A 22,242-nucleotide genomic window follows, 5' to 3' on the forward strand; every position below is an offset into this window, starting at 1 on the left:
TGAGGAGGAAGAGAGGGCCTGAAGCGGGAGGAGGCCAGGTGTCCCTTTTCAGGCTCCAGGGAAGCAACCTGTGGGCAGACAGGCGCAGGCACAAGGAGCGCAGGGCCAACAGAAAGTCCAAGGTGGAAGGGGCCGCAGAAGACACCACTATCCTGCTGCCAGGGTTTACAGGCAGCGATGCAGCTACCTCAATATGTCTGAGATGCAGTGCCAAAGGAGGCTCCACCTCTCAAGGGAGACAGTGACCTCCATCTGTCAAATGATCGGCCCTCAGATCAGCTTAGACTGCGTGGATGGATATCGCAAGCCAGTGGCGCTGAAAGTCACAGTGACCCTCAACTTCTATGCCTCTGGTTCTTTCCAGGGGTCAGTGGGTGATCTTTGTGGAGTCTCCCAATCAGCTGTCCACAGTTGTGTCAAGCTGGTGACAAACTCTCTGTTCAGGCATGCATTGACTTTCATTCACTACCACACAGACAAGGCCAGTCAGGCAGGGCGAGCCAGAGGCTTTGCAGCAATTGCTGGGTTACCCTGCATCCAGGGTGCAATAGACTGTACACATGTGGCCATCAAGGAGCCAGCAGGTGAGCCCAGTGCCTTCGTCAACAGGAAGGGCTTCCACTCAATGAACGCGCAGATAGTGTGTGACCACAAGATGCAGATTCTGCAAGGCTGTGCAAGGTATCCAGGCAGCTCCCATGACGCTTACATCCTAGGACACTCCCAGGTGCCGAGGCTCTTCAGTGCTCCAGCCCAACTGGATGGATGGCTGCTGGGTAACAAAGGCTATCCCCTCAGAAGGTGACTCATGATGCCTCTCCACCATGCAAAACAGAAGCTGAGCAGCGGTACAATAGGAGCCATGTCTCCATAAGGGCGGTGGTAGAGAGGGCCATAGGTCTTCTCAAGATGCGGTTCCGATGCCTGGACCGTTCAGGAGGTGCACTGCAATACCCCCAGATCATGTGTCACTGATAGTGGTTGCTACACTGTCCACAATCTGGCGCTGGAAAAGGGGGATGCAGTGGAGGAAGATGTTTCTGCAGCTTCTTTGGCAACAGATGATGAGTCCAGTAGTGAGTCCGAGGACGAGCATGGTCAGGAGAACACTGAGGGGATAGAGGCTGACCTGGGCAACCTCCAGAGAGGCAGGGACATCCAGGAGGTTTTGATCCAACGGTCCTTGAGCTAGCCCACCAAAGAAGAACCACCACCACATGCCAAGGCTGCAGGCTCCGTACTCGATACCTGACAGGAACATTTGCTTGGTGAACAACATGAACTATGTGCCATTTCAATGAAGTTCAATGACAAACAAGTCACTCATAACATCATGGGTTACCCTGCACCTGCAGAACTAATGAAGCACCCAGAGGCTTGTTGAACAGAAACACACTTAATGCTGTGGTGCCTGGCATACAAAATACAAATTAAACTGTAAGATGTTATCCATCACACCAAATAATATTTAATGTAAAACTGGGGAAAAAAAGTATCATCAGTGATAAGCCCATGTTGTGCTTAAGGTGCTTTAAGTTTTTGCTTGCAGGTGCTCCCCCCTTGCTGGCACTGGCATTGGAGGCAGCCTGTTCACTCTGTTGTTCTGTTGGCCTTGATGACCTTGGCGGGTGTCCTCTGGCCCGCGGAGGCTCTGCTAGCCCTGCCTGGGAGGGAGAGGTCAGTGCCACGGCTGGCACCTCCCCAGTCGCCACAGCCTCATCGGACGCCACGGTCACTGGCAGAAGGGTGGAGGAGCGGAGAGAGTCTCCCCTCTCCATGGAGGAGGCATTGCGCTCGGCCATGAGGGTAATTGCATTGCTCATGCTCCGCAAGGACTCCTCCACAATGTAGACCATGGCACGCACTCCCTCATGTATCTCCGCCAAATCCTCCCGCACACCCTACTGGACTTCCAGCATCTGCTGCCTCAGGGACGACTTCAGAGGCACTTCAGAGGGGTTTAGTGAAAAATAGAGGGAACGGGACAAGTAATGTTTAAAAGACAAGCCTTAAGGCTTTGTGCCTTAACGCGAGGAGCATTCGCAATAAAGTGGATGAATTAACTGCGCAAATAGATGTAAACAGGTATAATATAGTCGGGATTACGGAGACATGACTGCAGGGTGACCAGGGATGGGAACTGAACATCCAGGGGTATTCAGTATTTAGGAAGGACAGACAAAAAGGAAAAGGGGGTGGAGTTGCATTGCTGGTTAAAGAGGAAATTAACGCAATAGTGAGGAAAGATATTAGCTCTGACAATGTGGAATCTGTATGGGTAGAGCTGAGAAATACCAAGGGGAAAAAAACATTAGTGGGGGTTGTATATAGACCTCCAAACTGTAGTGGTGATGTTGGGAATGGCATTAAACAGGAAATTAGAGACGCATGCAATGAAGTAACATCTGTAATTATGGGTGACTTTAATCTGCATATAGATTGGGCAAATCAAATTAGTAACAAGACTGTGGAGGAGGAATTCCTGGAGTGTATACGGGATGGTTTTCTGGACCAATACGTTTAGGAACCAACTGGAGAACAGGCCATCCTAGACTGGGTATTGTGTAATGAGAAAGGAATAATTGGCAATCTAGTTTTGCAAGGTCCCTTGGGGATGAGTGGCCATAAAATGATAGTTTTCTTCATCAAGATGGAGAGTGATGTAGTTGATTCTGAGACTAGGGTACTGAATCTTAATAAAGGAGCTACGATGGTATGAGACACGAGTTGGCTATGATGGATTGGGAAACGTTACTTAAAGGGATGACGGTGGATAGGTAAAGGCAAACGTTCAAAGAGTGCATGGGTGAACTGCAACAATTATTTATTCCTGCCTGGCGCAAAAGTTAAATAGGAAATGTGGCCAAACCATGGCTTATAAGGGAAATTAGAGATAGTATTAGATCCAAGGAAGAGGGATACAAATTGGCCAGGAAAAAACAACAGACCTGAGGATTGAGAGCACTTTAGAATTCAGCAAAGGAGGACCAAGAGATTCATTAAGAAGGGGAAAATAAAGTACAAGTGTAAGCTTACGGGGAACATAAAAACTGACTATAAAAGTTTCTATAGGTATGGGAAGAGAAAAAGATTGGTGAAGACAAATGTAGGTCCCTTACAGTCAGAAACAAGAATTTATAATGGGGAACAAAGAAATGGCTGACCAACTAAATACATACTTTGGTTCTGTTTTCAAAAAGGAGGACTGTGACCCCCTGGTTCTGGACTCCTCCACCATTGGGACATCCTTCCTGCATCTACCCAGTCTAGTCCTGTTAGAATTTTATAGGTTTCTATGAGATCCCCCCTCATTCTAATAACATACCAGAAATGTTGCAGAACACAGGGTTTAGTAAGAGGGAGGAACTGAAAGAAATCAGTATTAGTAGGGAAATGGTGTTGGAGAAATTGATGGGATTGAAGGCCGATAAATCCCCCAGGGCCTAATAATCTACATCCCAGAGTACTTAAGGAAGTGGCCTTAGAAATAGTGGATGCATTGGTGGTCACCTTCTGAGATCCTATGGACTCTGGAACAGTTCCTACTGATTGGAGGGTAACTAATGTAACCCCACCATTTAAAAAGGGAGGTAGAGAGAAAATAGGGAATTATAGACCAGTCAGCCTGAAACTCTGGAAACCATTTTAAAAGATTTAATAGCTGAGCACGTGGAAAACAGTGGCAGAATCAGACAGAGTCAGCATGGGTTTGTGAAAGGGAAATCATGCTTGACAAGTCTACTGGAATTTTTCGAGAATGTAACTCGTAGAGTTGATGAGGGGGAGCCAGTGGATGTGGTTTATTTGGATTTTCAGAAGGCTTTTGAAAAAGTCCCACATAAGAGATTAGCATGTAAAATTAAAGCACATGAGATTGGGGGCAGTGTACTGAGATGGTTAGAAAACTGGTTGGCAGACAGGAAACAAAGAGTTGGAATAAACGGGTCTTTTTCCGAATGGCAGGCAATGACTAGTGCGGTACCGCAGGGATCAGTGCTGGGACCCCAGCTATTCACAATATATATCAATGATTTAGATGAGGGAAATAAATGTAATATCTCCAAATTTGCAGATGATACAAAGCTGGGTGGGAGGGCGAGAGGAGGATGCAGGGATGCTTCAGTGTGATTTGGACAAGCTGAGTGAGTGAGCAAATGCATGGAAGATGCAGTATAATGTTGATAAATGTGAGGTTATCCACTTTGGTAGCAAAAACAGGAAGGCAGATTATTATCTGAATGGCTATAAATTGAGAGAAGGGAATGTGCAACGAGACCTGGGTGTCCTCATACACCAGTCGCTGAAGGTAAGCATGCAGGTACAGCAGGCGGTAAAGAAGGCAAATGGTACATTGGCCTTCATAGCGAGAGGAATATTGTGAGCAGTTTTGGTCTCCTTATCTGAGGAAGAATTTTCTTGCTATAGAGGCAGTGCAGCGAAGGTTTACCAGACTGATTCCTGGGACGGCGGGACTGACATAGGAGGAGAGATTGAGTCGGTTAGGATTATATTCGCTGGAGTTCAGTAGAATGAGGGGGGATCTCATAGAAACCTATAAAATTCTAACAGGACTAGACAGGGTAGATGCAGGAAGAATGTCCCAATGGTGGAGGAGTCCAGAACCAGGGGGTCACAGTCTGAGGATACCTGGTAGACCATTTAGGACTGAGATGAGGAGAAATTTCTTCACCCAGAGAGTGGTGAGCCTGTGGAATTCGCTACCACAGAAAGTAGTTGAGGCCAAAACATTGTATGTTTTCAAGAAGGAGTTAGATATGCTCTTGGGGCGAAAGGGATCAAAGGATATGGGGAGAAAGCAGGAGCAGGCTATTGAGTTGGATAATCAGCCATGATCACAGTGAATGGCGGAGCAGCTCGAAGGGCCGAATGGCCTACTCCTCCTACTTTCTATGTTTCTATCATCAGCCACCATCCTCTGTGGTCAGTGGTGGGCCTTCATGCTCCTCACCCCAATGGACTGCTGGTGAGCCTGAAAGGAAGAACAAGGACATGTCATCAGTTGAAGTCATTACACTGTTATACACTGTTACTGTGCATGCCTGGCACCCGGATCAGGGTGCCCTCGTCTTTCCATTATCAATGGGAATTCTATGTTCAAGGCTGATATCAATATAGAGATGACAGTGGAATGGTTGCTATGACAGACATTCTGACCTGAGTGCATTGTAGTCTTACCTCACTGTAGCCGGTTGACCTAGGCGCATGGCGCGTCTCCAGCTCCAGGGCCTCCTGCTCAAATCTACTTAGTATTAGAAGGTGGGCAGTCCTCCGCCAGTCCGCAACCTCTCTGCATTGTTATGGGATGTCTTCTCCTGAAAGGACAGAGGAGCATTGATTAGTCCACCCTATACCTGCATTGTCATTGCAGCCTGGCCAACCCCACCTGAGGAATACTTTGCATGGCTCAGCCGATTCGTGACCCTGGAGCCACAAGACACTCATTCCAAGCGGACAGGGCTCATCCCCTTGCCTAGATGCTGCCTCCTTGACGTTTGTCACTCACACTCTAAGAACTCTGAGGCCCAGCGGGGAGGCTCCTAACTGCTGTGCTAAGTGACCCATGCCAACACGGTGCTCACCCTTCCCAATCGCAGAATACCATTGAACCGCTTACAGCACTGCACCCATGTGCGCCTCACCACATCATGGGAGCTCACCCTGGATGCCACCTCCTCCCAGGCATTTTTGGTGAGGTGGGGGGACCTCCTCCTCCTGTACCTGGGGACAAGGATCTCTCTGCGTGCTGCCATCTCCTCCAGGAGGGCAGCGAGACACCGACTGCCCCACCGACCTACCCTCTTGCCTGCCGTGTTCAGCACTTACGAGCTCCATGATGAGGTGCGTCTGCTTCACTGGCAGCCTTCGTATGGCTGCCGCAGCCGTTTTTGAATCGGCCGCTGTTCGCCATTGGACCCGGCAGACGTTGAGCTCCTGCCCCCCCCACCCGCACCTTCTCTCTGTTGCCGCTGTCGTGTCTTACACTGAGCGGGCCTTAATTGGACCGCCCGCATAAGGTGGCAGTGTGGAGCCGATCACGGGCGGTGGTTGGCTTCCCAACCATCCACTCCCGCTGAGCCCGCACACCGACCATAAAATCCTGGCCCATGTCTCATGAGGTGTCCATTTTGATGGCAGAAGAAGCATTCAATATTTTTACCTGTGTTTCATTATAGGGTTGCCTGCATCCACCTCTCATTATTATGCCATGTTTTTACTGCCAAGTTTTCCCTTTTAATTTGTCTGCTGGCGGTGACTGCTTCCCGCTTTGGAACAAAGCTCTGCACTTTCCCGCTGTTTTTGGTTGAAGCTCCCCGCCCAACATGGAGGACAGCGCCATTTTGCGCTCCTCAAATGGCTCCTGAGTCTCGCACTGCACCTTTCATTGCCAGAGCGATTTCCAATGCCTTCTGAAAATCTAGATCCGTTTCAGCCAACAATCTCTTCAGAATTACATTTTCGTTTATACCGCACACCAAAAGATCTCTAAGCATATCATTAATAGATGTACCAAACTCTCAATATTCAGTTAATTGTTTCAGACCAGCCACATAACAAGTGACTGTCTCCCCCTGCAGCTCTAGTTCTTGAGTTAAATTTAAACCGTTGCATCGTCACCAATGGCTTGGGCTGGTAATGACTCTTTACAAGGTTCACTAAATCATCAAAACTTTTCGAGTCTGGGGCACTGGGCACCAACAGATTCCGAATTAGTCCATTTGTTTCACTTCCACATGTGGACAGAAGGATTGTGTGCCTCTTCTCCTCCCCCGCAATGTCGTTCACCTGGAAGAAAAACACGAGGCTTCAACATAGTGAGACCAGTCGTCTGAGGTTGGATCGAAAGGCTCCACTCTTCCGAATTGCAGCATGCTCTGAGGGAATCACTTCGATGCTCAAAATGAAATTTTCTTTTACTCACGAATACCATTAGAGGTTCGGCCTGATTTCAGTTCTTCTAGATTCTTTCACTTTTCCTCGCTTTTTACCTAGTTTTTTTTTCCATTCTACTTTTCCAATGAAAGTGCTTGTACTCTCATTGCCAGTTTGTTAATATTCAGTGTCCTTAGTTTGTAGGGGCTAAAGGATTCAGGTTGCATGCTTGTTTTGGGGCGAATATGCTGGTACAGAGACAGAGAACATCCGGAGATCGTTGTTAGAATAAACACATGCTGTCTATTTATAAACTAAACTCAGCAGCTACACTTGTGTGTTCACAACATAAAACTCTGCCTTCACTCATCAATGATTAACTCAAGACTCTCCCACATAGAGGTAGCCCGCGCTACTCTGCTATTGGATATTAAGATCATGTGACCTTACATTACAATACTTCTCTTAAAGGTACATTACATATCAGATTACTACAGTTTGCAAGCAACATTTCCTAATCTGCCCCATGAGCAGTCTTGCTGGTCATGAGAAGAAGAATTCTGGGAGCCCAAGGTACAAATGCATATTAGGAATTGCAGCCCACAACTTTGTGACAGATACAAACCATTTAAAGGAACAGATTATCTGGCACATTTTAAACAGAGAAAATATTACTGAAAAGGCAAATTTTCTTGTAATTTTTAATGTTTTTATTATGTTACAAATCTTATTTATCCCGGTAAGTGCTTAATTCAGAGCTGGTAGCTGAAATGATGTAAAAATACTTACTTGGAGAATTCTATTGGCTCAGTTTTAGTTGATTTTAATGACTGCTCATGCTTTATCTGTTGTCTGTACTTCCTTAGTAGTTCTTTTTTAAGGCTGCATTCTTGCAGTATGTTTTATACATTTCCTATCTATTTGACTTTTTGCAGTTTGTGAGTATAAAATTGAACTAATTAATCAGAAATGTTTGACGTAAATTCTGCATATCATAGAGATGTGATGATTAAATATGCCACCTGACCATGACAGACAAAATGTTTGCAAGACCAAGAAAATATATTATTGCCAATTCTTTTGAGATGATTCTAACTGCAAGTTTGAAAATGTGTTGTTTATGGGAGTATTATTAGGTAACAGACAATATTTTATTCTGGAGCCAAGGTAGAGTTCTATCCTTTGAAGGCTAGAGTTCTAAGTAAAATTCTTAGGCCAATCAGATTTTAATTGTTTGCATCTGAAACAATTGTTTCACGATCAAAGTTGAATTTCTCTCCAGAAAGCAAATTTCAGCCCAGGTTGAAGTGAGTGGCTTTCTCTGTTTTTAAGTGTCCTGATTGCTTATTTATAAGCAATAGGCTGCATGCATTCTACACCAAATAGCTGATGTCATTGACAAGTTTGAACAATTTGGATGGAGTTTCTGAATCAAAGTCATTGACATGAATTAGAAACAGTAAGGGTTCCAATAGCAATCTCTGTGGCAACCCATTCAATACTTTCCCCCAGTCATAACATAATTCCTTGAGCAAGTATTCACTCATAGCTGGCCATTGAAGCAGATGCTTAACTGTTTTGTACTTTTCTTTCCTCTTTCCCCAACAACCCACAAACACTAATCTCAGCATCTCTAATGTTGCCCCACCTTCCGTGATCTTCGACTCTCCCGCAACCACCCCACCTGACCCTCCCAATCCCCCCTACCATGCTGTACTCACCTCTGCAATCTCTACCGCTAAATTTACCTGCTCCTGGACTGTGGCCTTTTTCATCACAGGATTTTCCTGTTTGATAGACGGCGAAGCCTGCCAATCAGGCTGACATCCAGCTGGGGAATCTATTTGGAGAGCAACATATGTAACGTTAAAATTCCACAATGTTCGAGGAAACTCAGGCCTCTGTGGTTCCTGACAATAACTCTTCCCCTCCTCCAACACCCCATGCTAGTTAATATCAGGACCATAATGTTCTAAGTTATTAGTTGAGATTTAAAACTGCATTTAATGTTCAAACTGTTGATTGGAGTGAAATGTGCTTGCTTGCAGCTTCTGAATTTCACACTAACCAGAAAATTGTTAGTCGGTAATAGCTGATCAATGTCCTATTTTATTTTTAGTCAGTACATTGCAATTGAAAATCACTGCTAATTAATATCTGATTATTGGCATCTGATTTCAAAAGAGATTTTGCTTGGAAGATACAGGATGATTTACTCACCGCAGGATCATGCCTCTGTAGCATAGAGTTAGAAAAGGCAGCATTAACTACATAATGATTCTCCCTTGGCAACCTTCCATCTCGTAAGACAATAGTTTGCACTTTGTTGGTCAACTTTGTGTTAAGCATCAACTGGTGTGGCACTGGAGCCCGCTCTGGCATGACAGTCTCTGCCACAATAGCGGCAGATGAAAACATTGAGCTGAGAAGGTGCAGGATTTGCTGGCCTCTTTTTTTTCTCTCTTGCCCTATCTCAGCCAGCTGAGCTTCCCGTTTCTCCTTGCCAATTCCAATGCTGCTCCAGTCAACCTATAGGAGCCACAGTCATCAACGACTGTCCTCTTGTCTGTGTCAATGTCCACCAACTTCATATCTCGCTTGCAAGAGGTACGGATGCCCAGCAGGTCGTGACCTAGTGGCTAGTTAGGCTAGTTCACCATACAGAAGGTCTTTGAGCAGATGACGGTCATGTACCCAATGAACAGGACTCAGTTGTGGGGTGGTGGGAGATGGTGGCATAGTGGTAATGTTGCTGGACAAGTAATCCAGAGACCCAAGCTAATGCTCTGGGGACATGGGTTCAAATCCTACCACAGTAGCAGGTGGAATTTGAATTCAGTTAATAAATCTGGAATATAAAGTCTCATTAATGGTGACCTTGAACTACCATTAACTGTCATAAAAATTCATCTAGTTCACTAATGTCCTTGAAGGAAGGAAGTCTGGTCTACATTTGACTCCAGACCCACAGCAATATGATTGACTCTTAACTGCCTGCTGAAGTGACCTAACAAGGTCAGTTCAAGGGCAATTAGGAATGGGAACCAAATGCTGGCCACATCCCATGAAAGAATAAAGAAAAAAAAGTAGCCGGCTTAGTGACGAGTGTGTACTGATGGAATTAGCTTGCTCAAGGAGATTCCCTGGTGACCTTGCCCTGCAAGTGATGCCAAGGACTAGTCTGAGACAGCCTTCTCCTGCCTAGCATATGCTGTCCAGGTCTCACTACTTTAGAAGGGTGCACTGAGGACATAGGCTTGATAGACTTGGTCAGGTTGCTCTTCTTCCATATATAATGATTACGCCAGCACTTATTTTCATTAAAAGTTTATTATGAACTGTCAAACCACAAGTTAAAGCATCTCAAGATATTAAAAGCTTCTCACAGTGCCTGCAGTCAGCACTTACAAGAAAGCCATTATCCTCCACTTCACAAACATTCCTATTCAATACACAGGGCAGGCCAACTATGCATTGTCTTGTTAGTTTTTGCATTTTCACATCTAAGTCAAGCTACGTCCAATCAATACAGATGCTGTTTCTAAACAGAATGCAAATTGAGAGCAACTTGACAGCAACCATTGAACAAGTTAGTTTTGATCTCAATTGCTAAGACATGTGGTGAAGTCAAGGAATGTTGCGGTATTTATTTGACTTTAATCTCTTCAATTTTAGTGCAGCAGTCCTTTGTGCAATTGATTGCCACACATGACCAAAGACCACCTGTAAAAGGTAATATTACTTAATAACTTATTATTAAAAGTGCAAATGATTTTATTGTTTCATATTATTTGGCTTTGGGATTCACCACTCTGCCATTTTTATGGATTGTTAGTGAATAGTTGTTCGAAGTATATGCCTGGAAGGCCACAGCCAACCTGTCGAGTTGAACGAAGATCTGTTTCAAGTCAAAACAGTAAACGTAAGTGCATGCATTGAATTAGATCATATTGATGTTGCTGTATAATATGAGTGTGATAGAATTCAGATACACCATACAATGAATAATTTTTAAATACGTATGGAATAAAATTGATAACATGTCACAAGTTGGAGTTTGGGTTCCAAACCACTAGATGGGATGAGAAAAAGCCTCCTCGAAATAATATTTTAGATCATGCACATTATACCATTTGTGTTGTGTGAAGTAGTTGCAAATTCACATTGATGCAACATGCATGGTCTTATTAGTGTACAAAGGCACCTTACAAATTTCAAATGATGTGAGACCACATACAAAAACTTGACTTGCATCATGCCATGCATTTAAACGCCAGCGAATGGTTTTCCACATGTACACAAGCATACCTGTGCAGAACTTTCTTTTCTCTGCCTATGGAGCAGTCTGAAATTGTCAGGTTAACTGAGGTAATAGCTCCCTATCATTCTCAAAATTCATAGTACTGTATTGAGTCCTTATCATGATTTGGCAATCGATCTTAACTGGAGGGAATAGTAATTGAATTCCTCAGCGTTACGATAAAGAGAATACCCTGAGGTTTATGGCTGTTACTAAATAACAGCAAACTGGAACAATGGTGCTATATGTTGACTTTTCAAGTGATTGGTTGCAGAGAAGCATTGTCATAGAAATGTTAGCAGCTGATCAGAAGAAGTAAGAGCAGGAGTAGGCAATTCGGCCCATCGAGCCTGCTCCGCCATTCAATAAGATCATGGTTGAGCTGATTGTGGCTTTAACTCCACTTTCCTGCCTGCCCCCCAGCCCCATAGCCCTTGACTCTGTTATAGATCAAAAACCTGTCTAACTCAGCCTTGAACTGTCCAATAACCCAGCCTCCACTGCTTTCTGGGGAAGATAATTTCTAAAATTGACAACTCTCTGAGAGACGAAATTCTTCCTCATCTCTGTCTTAAATGGGACACCCCCTATTTTTGAACTGTGCCCACTAGTTCTAGATTACCCCACAAGTGGAAACATCAGGCGGTATTTAATGGGGTCTGTAAGCGTGGAAACAAGGCAAGCAAGGGGTTTAATTAGGTGGGAGCCGAACTCAGACGTTGAGTTGAGTGTGAGAAATTCAGTTGGTGGCGTGCCAGTGGCAGAGCTCACGCCTCATGCCTTCCAGTGGCAGGAGCCTAGTTACTATGCATTTGCATACCATGAATACTCATTAAATGAGAACTTCACCAGATTAAGTCCGACCTTCAAGATTAAGTCAGCAGCACACAGGAAACTAGTACCTCCTGTTTCCTGACAGTTTAAAGATGACATGCACCAGGCAATGTTGTTTAATCTTTGGATCTGAGATGAGGTTTTATCTTTGCCTAATTCAGCGGCACGTGGGAGGGGAACAAGAGAAGCTGGACGGGTCCAGTCATGACAGGAAAAGGGTTGGGGAGAGTGGTGGTGGTTGGGGCCTCAAATGGCTTTACAGCTAGGGGGGGGCATGGGATGAGGTGGTGTCTGAAGGGACCCAGGCTTCAGCCTATAGGGCGGAGTCCACCATTGCAGTGATCTGGTCCAGAGGAGGCCCATGGTCACACAACAACATAGGCCACAAGGTCATCAGCCAGCATCAGCAGAGGGGGAGGGAGGTCAGGAAGCATTGACATGTCAGCACATGTTTGGAACGCCCTTCAGATGTCTGAGGGGGAAATACCAGAAGATAGTCACTCACCTGTGTGCGATCCTTCAACAAGACTTACAGCCCCATGGATTTGGAGGGGACCCCATGCCAGTCACCCTCAAGGTGACTGCAGCCCTAAATTTCTATGCCAGTGGCTTATTCCAGGGCTCTACAGGAGGTGTGTGCGGTATCTCCCAGGCTAAAATGCATTGACTCATACGGGAGGTGGCCAATGCCCTGTTCAGAAGGGCCAAAAAAATTCTCAGATTCTCAATTGTTGATGATAGCCAGACTGCAAGAGCAGTTGGCTTTGGGGCCATCGCGTGGTCCCCGAAAGCACAGGGTGTAATTGATTGCCCTGATGTGGCTTTTAGAACTCCCTGAGAACAGCCAGCAGCATTGGTCAATCAGAAGGGGTTCCACACCCTTAACATTCAAGATGTTTGAGACCACCAGAAAAGAATTAGGCAGGTCCGCACTCATTTCCCAGGGAACTCTTATGACTCATACGTTTTTTGGAAATCCCAGCTGCCACAGCTCTCTGAGGACCCTGTCCAAGTGCAGAATTGGAACCTGGGTGACACGAGGTGTCAGAGGACATGGCTAATGACACCAGTGCATTATCCCCACAGCCCCGCAATGCACGGATCAACCAAGGCAGTAAAAGAGCAGACCACAGGATTGCTGAAAATGCGCTTCAAATACCTTGATTGTTCTGGCAGAGTATTGCAATACACGCCACATAGAGTGTCTAGGATTGTCATGGTCTGCTGTTCATTTCACGATGTTGCAATACAAAGGGGAGAGGAATTGCCATGCGGTGGATGGAGAAGCTGCTAACCTCCTTAGATGATGATGACGGAGAGGAATATGAGGAAGAGAACAAAAGAAATCATGACACCTCTCCAAGATACCAGGGCCATGCAGAGACATTCCAGGGCTGTCAGAGACAACCTCATCTTCAATCATTTTGCCCAGGAGTGAGGCATCTACATAACCATCAATACCTTGAGAAAACAAATCACACCAAACGCATTATCATTTAGTAAAGGCTGACCTTTAAAACACCGTCAGATTATTGCCTACACAAGTGAGATGTCCTTCAGTCCCCTTCATTCAGCAACCATGAAGCATGACAGTGCAATTTGCCCTCTAAATGAGGATATCCAAAAAAATGCACATGATGCACACAATAATCAAATGAGCAAACTATTATGTGAAACTTATGTACATGTGCATAACTTTACTCCCATGCAGTCATTGTGCCCTCATAATGTCTTCAGCTTTGCTTATACACACTAGGCCTTGCGGCAACCCCGACATCAGCTGATGAAGAGGAAGGCTGACTCTGTTACATGCAATGACCTTGGCGGATGTCCTCTGATAGCCGAAGGCTTTGAGGGCCCTGGTCTACAGGGCTCTCCTGTATGTGTACAGAGGCACCCTCCTTGGCCTCACCTACTGGAGGCCCTGGGGTCACTGGCAGAAGGGATGAGGAGTGCCCGCTCACCCTGAGAGTGCCCTGAGAGGACATCCCTAGGGCAGCAAGCTGGTGCCTCTCCTCCCTTCTGGTGCACAATGGTACCTCCCTGTACCCCTGAGGAGAAGGGGCACCCAGAGGGAAATCCAGGTGCCTCGTTCCCCTCTGTATTGAGCCCATTGCCAGAGCAATGGAATGCAGGTCCTCACACACATCGTGTGATAGACCTGGCTCTCCATGGCAGTTGCCAAGCTCTCAATCTGAGAGTTTGAGAGGAAGTGATGCGCTCATATTCTGGAGTCGTGGCAGAATTCAAGGCTCGGATGCACTTCTCCACTAACTGCGTGAGGTTCCACATAGCCTCTGGCACCTCCACCAGATTTTCCCCTACCTGTCTTTGTATCTTCAGCAGGCTTGTTACCAGGGCTTGTCACCAGCCTGGGGGTCAGCATGGGCCTGGTCCCAACAGTCCTCCCACTGTCAGCGACGCCAGCTGACATAGTCCCTTTCAACTGGTGGCACACGATCCCTCTGAAACCCATGTGTGTATAACTGATACGATCAGCTGATGGAGGATGAGGGTGACATGATAACGGTGCATCTTTCTGGGTGTTGTTGGTCTTCTTCAGATGTGGAGCCATCTGTTTCTACTATGGGCGTTGGCCACCTTTGCCTGTGAAGATGACCTACAGTGGAGAACAACATTAAGGAGAAGTTTAGTGTATCAGGAAACCAGAGTTTCACGCACTAGACCTCACAACTGCTCACCTCCTTGTCGATCTCCATCCAGATGGCCTTGGTTAAGCAGAAAGGTCTTCTGTTGCCATTCCTGGGGAAGAGCAGCTCCTGCTCTTCCTAGCTGAACCATGGGGCTGCTCTTTGTCTGTGTACAGACATACTGATAAAAGGATGGAGTGATAGGAGTTCAAAAAGATGCTTTGCCAGATTAAAGGGCGGAGTGACGGGTGTCCAGGAATATTTTGGATGTCCCTGCAGGTGGATGATCTGAAATCAAAGTTGGCAACAGTTCTCTCAGCCTGCAGAGACTGGATGCTTGTAGAGGTGGGCTTTTTATAGCCCGCCCAGACCTGAAATTGAGTCAGCGAATGATGAGGGCAGACACTTACTGCCTCTCCTTGCTGCATAATTTCACATGGAGAATGCCCAACAGATGTGATCTTAACACCGAATGGTTATGAAAAATGAGTACATTTCATAATTATTATGAAGCTTCTTTTTCTTTTAAGTTGGTAACAGTTATAAGTTCTCATATACAGGCATATTTAATTTCACAAGTTCAACTACTATAGCCAACTTTCATTACTGGAGAATATTATAAACATGCAAGTGATTAGGATAAAAAAGCAAGAGAGACCAAGAAGCAATGTGAAATGGAGTATACATATCTGCAGTCCCACTAACCTGCCAGCAAAATATTGAGATGACACTTAAAGGTGTATAATTTAATTGGGTTACTTTTTGTTTGCAAAATTGAGACTGGGAATGTCATGGTCCATATCCGTTCTTTCCAATTTTAGCATGAAATATATTCCGTCCCCGTCCCCATTGTGATGGTATCATAAAATTCTGCCCATGAGGTGGACTTTTAAAGTTTTGATTCTCTATGCAGGGAGGGGGATGGGTGGGTGAGGTGTTCAGGGGACATGTATGGTAATGTATAGGAAACTGGGAAGTATCTGCAATGCTTTTATGAGTGACTTTTTAATCACTCACTTTTAATCTAGCCACTGCATCTGCATCTGACTTCCAGGTTTTGCAAGTGTGCACAATGATGACCTGCACAAGTCTATTTCAGCTGAACTATTTAAAGAGGAACTGTGAAAATGACAGTTGAAGGATTGTGCAGATGGAGAAACAGAGGAAACAACTGTGGTAATGGACTCCCAACATAGCAAGGCTGTACCTTGATTCACTTCTGATAAGAAAAAGGCAAAAAAGCCTGCTTCAGAGAGCAGGAAGGCGCAGCTGGAGATCACTGTGGAGATTAGCAGTAGGAGCGTGATGCCACAGTTGCAGCTAGAGGGCTGGAAGAGGTTTAATGACCTATTCAGGGCAGAAAAGATGAGTACTATGGCAGATTCAACTACATTCTAATGTGTGCATCATGTCAACTCTCCCTTCCCAATCAAGCACATCACTCCTCATACCAACTTACTTTGCAGATGTACCCATCCATCTCTGTCTGTACACTTCCTCACATCCTCATCTGACCATCCATCGCTGATACTCTCAGTCATCTGCAATGTCACATCTATCCCTAGGAGTGCCCTCAACAAATGTTATCCATCCATTCGTTAGTTTGATACATTCCAGGTCTTGCTCATTTCTTTCCCTTCTTGCAGAGGAAGAGTGCATAGATCACCAGGAGAGACAGAGAATCAGAGGTGGATCTCCACTCATCTCTATACTGAGAGCTGCAGGGGAGGAGGTATTGGAGATAAGCTGAGTGTCAGCATCCCGGCCATTAAAGATGGGGGAGATGGCTTCCCAACAACCTGGTGACAGAATTAAATATCACTCAGCCACATTACACACAACACTCAGTCATGTTGGCTTGATGTCATCATTCAGTGAAATATTGGCCTGGATCTTATGATCAGCAGCGAATCAGAGGCAATTGCCGCTGACTGCATGAAAAACTACAACCCTACATTTCTTGTAGACTGTAGTGGAACTCCCGCTGCCAGCTGCAGCATAGGCCCAATGATGAACTGACTGGAGAGGCCAAGTAGCGTGGAGTATTCCTGGTAAAACCACACCCCCTCTGACATCATGAGCTGAAAAAGTGCTCAATGACAAATAAGTGGTTTTTTAATGGTTTTCAATTTTGTACTTTTAATTACAGCTCCAACACAGCATCACCTCCTCTCCACCCTGGCCGCTCAGTCCTGCTGATGTTGGAAACAGCACTTGATGGTGGCAGAGTTGTGGTGGTTGCGGTGGGTGGCGGGAAGCCAGGAAGGGTGGGAGCAAAAGTGTTTTCACACTCCTGGCAATTTAAAGCGTTGTACTCCTGAGCAGGTTCAATGCTTGCTAGGAGCAGCCCTAAATAAATCAACATTAAAACTGATGTAGGTAGAGGGCCATCAGCCCAGGTTTTTTTGCAATGATAGGCCCAGCAGAACTGTCAATCTGGTGCACCACAACCTCCGGATTTGAGCATAACTCGACTCCCCAGAAATTGCAGTGCTGCCGTGGCACTCAATAGCGGTGAACTTCTCAGTATTCACCATCACTGGGAGTGCAAGGTCCTGGATATGATCTGATGAAAATGTTCACTTGACAATTTCTAACTTGACAATTAGAATTCATGTGTTTAATCTCCCACAGTCCCATCAAGCATCCCGCAGGACATGGTGCAGGAGGAGTTCTAAGACTCCTCAAAGAATGCCCTGTCATAGGACTCACAGCCCATGCACCAGCTCAGATACACACACCTCGGTAGGACTGGTAAGGCACATTGATGTGTTTTCCCTTGGCATTTCACACATCACAAGTGAGCCAGAGCAGGTGGTGAGGATGGGGACAGGAGTTGGAAGTTCCCATCAAGGGGCATAGGATGCTCCAAATTCTGCCCAACTGGATGCAGATGCTGAGCCTCAGGGGACTGTTGACAAAGAAGATGTTGCAGCAGCAAACAAGGTGTGAAGTTCTGTCAGCCTTTCCAGCTGCACTGTGCACGCTTGGAGAGAAATTGGAGGAGTCTATCTCAAGCATAAGTGCCATGATGTCACAAGCCTTTGTAGTGATGTCTTTGTCCATGGAAAGAATGGCCACCTGCATAGAACAGCAAACACGCAGTCAAGCAAGAGCATGCTGGATCTCGGGAAGGACTTCTTGCTCTGAATGTCACCTTTAACAGGATTGGTCAAAACCCATAGCACCTTACTCATTACTAGCAGGGAAGTTCAGTTGGGCTATAAGAGTGATAATGGAGAATGGGGGAAATAGAAATAGGGATTTTGTTCAAAGCACTTCCATTTCTCACCTGTTCCCACCCCACCCCCGCCTCACTTAGTCAGCTGCTTTGTGTCCCCAGGCTGAGTCTGCTCCTGCAGTCTGTGTCAGGGCCCCCTTAGGCTCCAAAACCCGGATAACGTTGACCAAGAGCATCACAACGGTCAGAGTATGGATAGGAGCAGTCTGCCTCTATCTCTACCAAAACTAAGGGGGGTGCACCACCTAGTAGTAGCAAAAAGATGAAGAATAAAGATTTATAGCTGCATGAGGACTTGCACATGGTGTGTAAAACCATGTTAGATTATTAAAGTTCTGTTTATTTTTTGAGCCACATAAAAAATAATTGTTTGGGCCACTTTCCCATCTCACCCATTTTGCTTGCTGCCTGGCAAATGGCCTCTCTCTTGTGATGAATGGTAAGACATGGTTTGAAGCAGAGCGATGGGTGTTTTTGATTAGGATGCTTTGTTGATTGCAGAACTGTATTGTATTGTGGGGATGAGGGGGTTGATTAGGAGCCAAGTGGGTTCAGCCAAAAGGGTGCACTCCTGCAACCTAACTAAGTCATGCCATTATGTGACCATCCCAGGCAGAAAGGTGCACTGCTGCTGGAGCCACTTCCCTCCACCTCCTGCTCTTCCCCCCCACCCCCACCTATCTCACCCTCCTTTAGGTGATGCACTCTGCACCTTGCTTCTCCTGCAGCTCCAAACCTTGCTGCTGCACTGTATTTTACAGAGCAACACGGTCATGCCCGAGACCGTGGATGGTTCGTCTTGAGGGATGCCTTCCGATCTGTCCACACATGGGAAGCATACCTTCAGCATCCCAAATGTTTGCTCTCTTACAAGTCTCATCGATATTTGGCTTTCATTGTAGCACTCTTGGGCCTTGTTTCTTGGGTGCCTCACAGGTGTTATCAGCCACAGTTTAAGCGAGTCATTTTTGTCTGCTGGAATAGGTCACTCTACTCCAAGGTCAGAAGCGCTCAGGGAGCGTGGAATGGATGAATGAATCACGACAGCTCCCTGGGAATCTGCATGGTTATCTTATTGTGATGGTACATGAGCTGCACATCAATGAAGTGGATGCCCTTACAGCTCTCAAATACTCCTGGGTGATCTGCTGAAATCGCCATGTGTGCAGTCATTCACACTGTGCACCTATGGGAAGCTAACCAGAGCCACAAACCCAAGCAGTGCTTAGTGTGACTGACATCATTGCTCGCAAAGTTTATATTTTCCTTACCCTGGCAAACATGGCATTGGTTACCTGTGTGATGCATTTGTGGATGGCTGACTGTAATATTTTGCAAAAACTCCTGAATTTTCCTGAAAGGATCTAGGAGCGAAAGAATTGTGGGCAGTTGGTTACTCTTACAGCCACTGGCAAAGTTTGACCACCAGATATTGTGCTTTATTTTAATAAAATCTTTTTGTTTTGTTTTTCTACCTCAATTTTCTTATAAAAATGGTAGTCTACCATATTTTTATCTCTACCTCTGTAAAGGGTACTGACTCTTGCCAGATTAAGGTTAATAGAGACCTTTTAATATTACACACAGGTGGTCATATTACATGTGAGCCAATATAGTGAATGTCAACAGCCAATTCAACTATAGTGAGGGTGTGGAGGAACTAGAAACGAGTTGGATGCTATGCTCTTCCATTACCTACACATGTACTTTCGAGCCAGGATCAAAGGATAATGGTAATCCTAACTCATTTCCCCTCTGCTACAGCTTAAAGAGTGCGTAGACTCAATCACAATCTGTCTGTAATTGCTCTGACAGACATGGGTTAATGCACCACAGAACAGGGAACAAACCTGGCATCATCTTCAGTTTCTTTAGTTGCCTTCAATCATTTTTTAAAAATGTACAACTTTTTAACTTAAATACTCACTGATGAGTTTTATTTTAATTTATATTATAGAGGAGACAATTGTCCCATGGGTTCTAAGTTTAAAAAAAGGAAATGCGCTTGATAAAAAGGATAACAAGATCTTGGTTAAAGAAGCTGGCTACTTTCTGGTGTACAGTCAGGTAAGTTGAGTTTTTATTGCTCTGAGATTTGCATTTAAATGATTAGCAGACTGCTGGATTTACTGTGTCCTTGAATTTCTAGGTGTGGTATAAGGACAGTACTTTTACGATGGGACATTTTATCCAGAGAAGAAAGGCCAGCAGTGTTGGCAGCGAGCCACGTACCATAATCCTATTTCGGTGCATCCAAAACATGTCCGCCTGTTGCCCAAATGATTCTTGCTTCACTGCTGGTATGGATTTATATTAGAGTTTGAGTTGGTTTGTTTAAATATTGTTTGTTTCTGTCACAATATCTGATCAACTATTTCTTTTCAATCAGGCATTGCAAAACTTGAAGTGGGTGATGAGCTTGAACTTGTAATACCACGAATACAAGCACAAATTGCATTAAATGGTGATGGTACTTTTTTGGGGGCAATAAAACTGCTCTAACTGTTGGCTAAGGCAGTAGAGGCAAAGTGGTTTCTTCCATTTAAAGAAAAAGAGAGAGAACTAAGGATAGAGTCCTGTCAATATCAACTTCCTTCTTGGCTTGTAGTGATTGACATGTGGATGTAACACATTTCTGAAAATCAAATTGGGTTTCTTTATCTCTGTGCAAAAAAGTAATTGAAAGGAACAATTGCAAATAGAATCTGTAAAATTGTTTACATAATTTATTTTGTCATGTTTGATGCCTTATGATTTTAACTGTGTGAACCCTCCTTTATTGCTTCACATCTAAGATAGTTTCTTACAAACAAAACAGATGACAAGAACTGAGGAAAGATAAATGGCTTGCCAGTACAGTATTGCTTTTAATTTTGGTGAACATCATTGCTTTGTGCTTAGTGAGATTGAATTTCTTGGACTTCAGGTTGTCCCAACCTGAGATTTTTCAGTTCCTTTGTTAATAACACCTGAAGAAACAGTGTTCCCATAAAGTAACAAATATATAAGAAAATAGGGAAGTATGTGTGACATAAAACTTAATTCAGGGGATGACTACTAATCAACACGGCTCAGTGGTTGCACACTCTCCTCTGATACAGGAAGTTGTGGGTTCAAACCCCGTTCCTGAATCTAAGCTTCCACATCAGTGCAATAATAAGAAAATGCTGCATTGTTATAAGTGCTATCAATCTTTAAACTAATGTACTGTTTGCCTGTTCAGTTTACTATTATGTAATGCCAGGGTGTTATTCAAAGTAGAAGCAGCAAATTTGCCTCGTGTACTGGCTAATATTTTCCTTCAAGCAAACATACCCAAAGAACAAATTAACTGCTCACTTTTTTCACTAACTGCTTATGGGCCCTTATTATGTACAAAGCAACTGCCAGCCATACAAAGATAGTGACTATTCTTCAATAAGTAATCAATGGCTGTCTATCATTTTGGGACATCTTAATGTTACAGATAGGAGAGAGACAGAGACAGGCAAAACTGTATTTCTTTCCTCTCACCAACTGTCCAAGTTAGCAAAATTGCCCTCAAGATGTGGGCAACACTGAAGAGACCCCATTTATTGCTAATCTCTAGTTACCTTAAGAAGATGGTGGTTAATCATCTTGAATTGCTGTAGTCTTTATGTTGATTGTGCTGTCATGAAACCATTATGGAAGGATATCCCCACAGAACCCACTACAGACGTAGCCTGTAGTTGTTGCTTTCTTTGTAAAACCAACACATGTCATCACCATCTCCCACACATAATGAAAGCAGAAACAAAAGAGAAGCAGAAATGAAGAATTTGGACTTTCGAAATGAATTCTTAATACCAGTTTTAAGGAAACTAAAAGGATGGGCTAGAAACCCTGGATTACTTGCTCAGAGAACAAAATTTAGTTAAAATGATTAAGAACAAAGGATTGAGCACAGAATCGTTAAGCTTGACTGTTCAAGAAGGTAGATTGGAAAGTTTTGAAAAGTAATATGTTGCTCCAGATTATTGAAGCATGACTTACTTTTGTGGAAATAAAGAAGAGGTTAAATATAAAACAAAAAATAAAAAATACCTGGAAAAACTCAGCAGGTATGGCAGCATCGGCGGAGAAGAGTACAGTTGACGTTTCGAGTCCTATGACCCTTCAACAGAACTAAGTAAAAATAGGAGAGGGGTGAAATATAAGCTGGTTTGGGGCAGGGGTGGGGGAGAGAAGTGGGGGGGTGGTGGTTGTTGGGACAAGCAAGCAGTGATAGAAGGAGATAACCAAAAGATGTCACAGACAAAAGAACAAAGAGGTGTTGAAGGTGGTGATATTATCTAAAAGTAGGT

The 22,242-nt window shown here is 44.7% G+C and overlaps 1 protein-coding gene across 1 annotated transcript in view; it reads left to right on the forward strand.

Moving 5' to 3' along the window:
- Positions 1 to 21,961, forward strand: part of LOC144682497 (uncharacterized) — a 34,537-nt gene extending 12,576 nt beyond the window's left edge. The window contains exons 3-7 of the mRNA XM_078544890.1: positions 10,567 to 10,623; positions 10,727 to 10,813; positions 19,875 to 19,984; positions 20,067 to 20,217; positions 20,307 to 21,961. Coding sequence (XP_078401016.1) covers positions 10,567 to 10,623; positions 10,727 to 10,813; positions 19,875 to 19,984; positions 20,067 to 20,217; positions 20,307 to 20,419 — 518 coding nt within the window. The 3' untranslated portion in view covers positions 20,420 to 21,961. The remainder of the gene's footprint in view (positions 1 to 10,566; positions 10,624 to 10,726; positions 10,814 to 19,874; positions 19,985 to 20,066; positions 20,218 to 20,306) is intronic.
- The last annotated feature ends 281 nt before the right edge of the window (positions 21,962 to 22,242 follow it).

Source organism: Cetorhinus maximus, chromosome 7 (assembly GCF_964194155.1).
Source record: "Cetorhinus maximus chromosome 7, sCetMax3.hap1.1, whole genome shotgun sequence".
Taxonomy (NCBI): domain Eukaryota; kingdom Metazoa; phylum Chordata; class Chondrichthyes; order Lamniformes; family Cetorhinidae; genus Cetorhinus; species Cetorhinus maximus.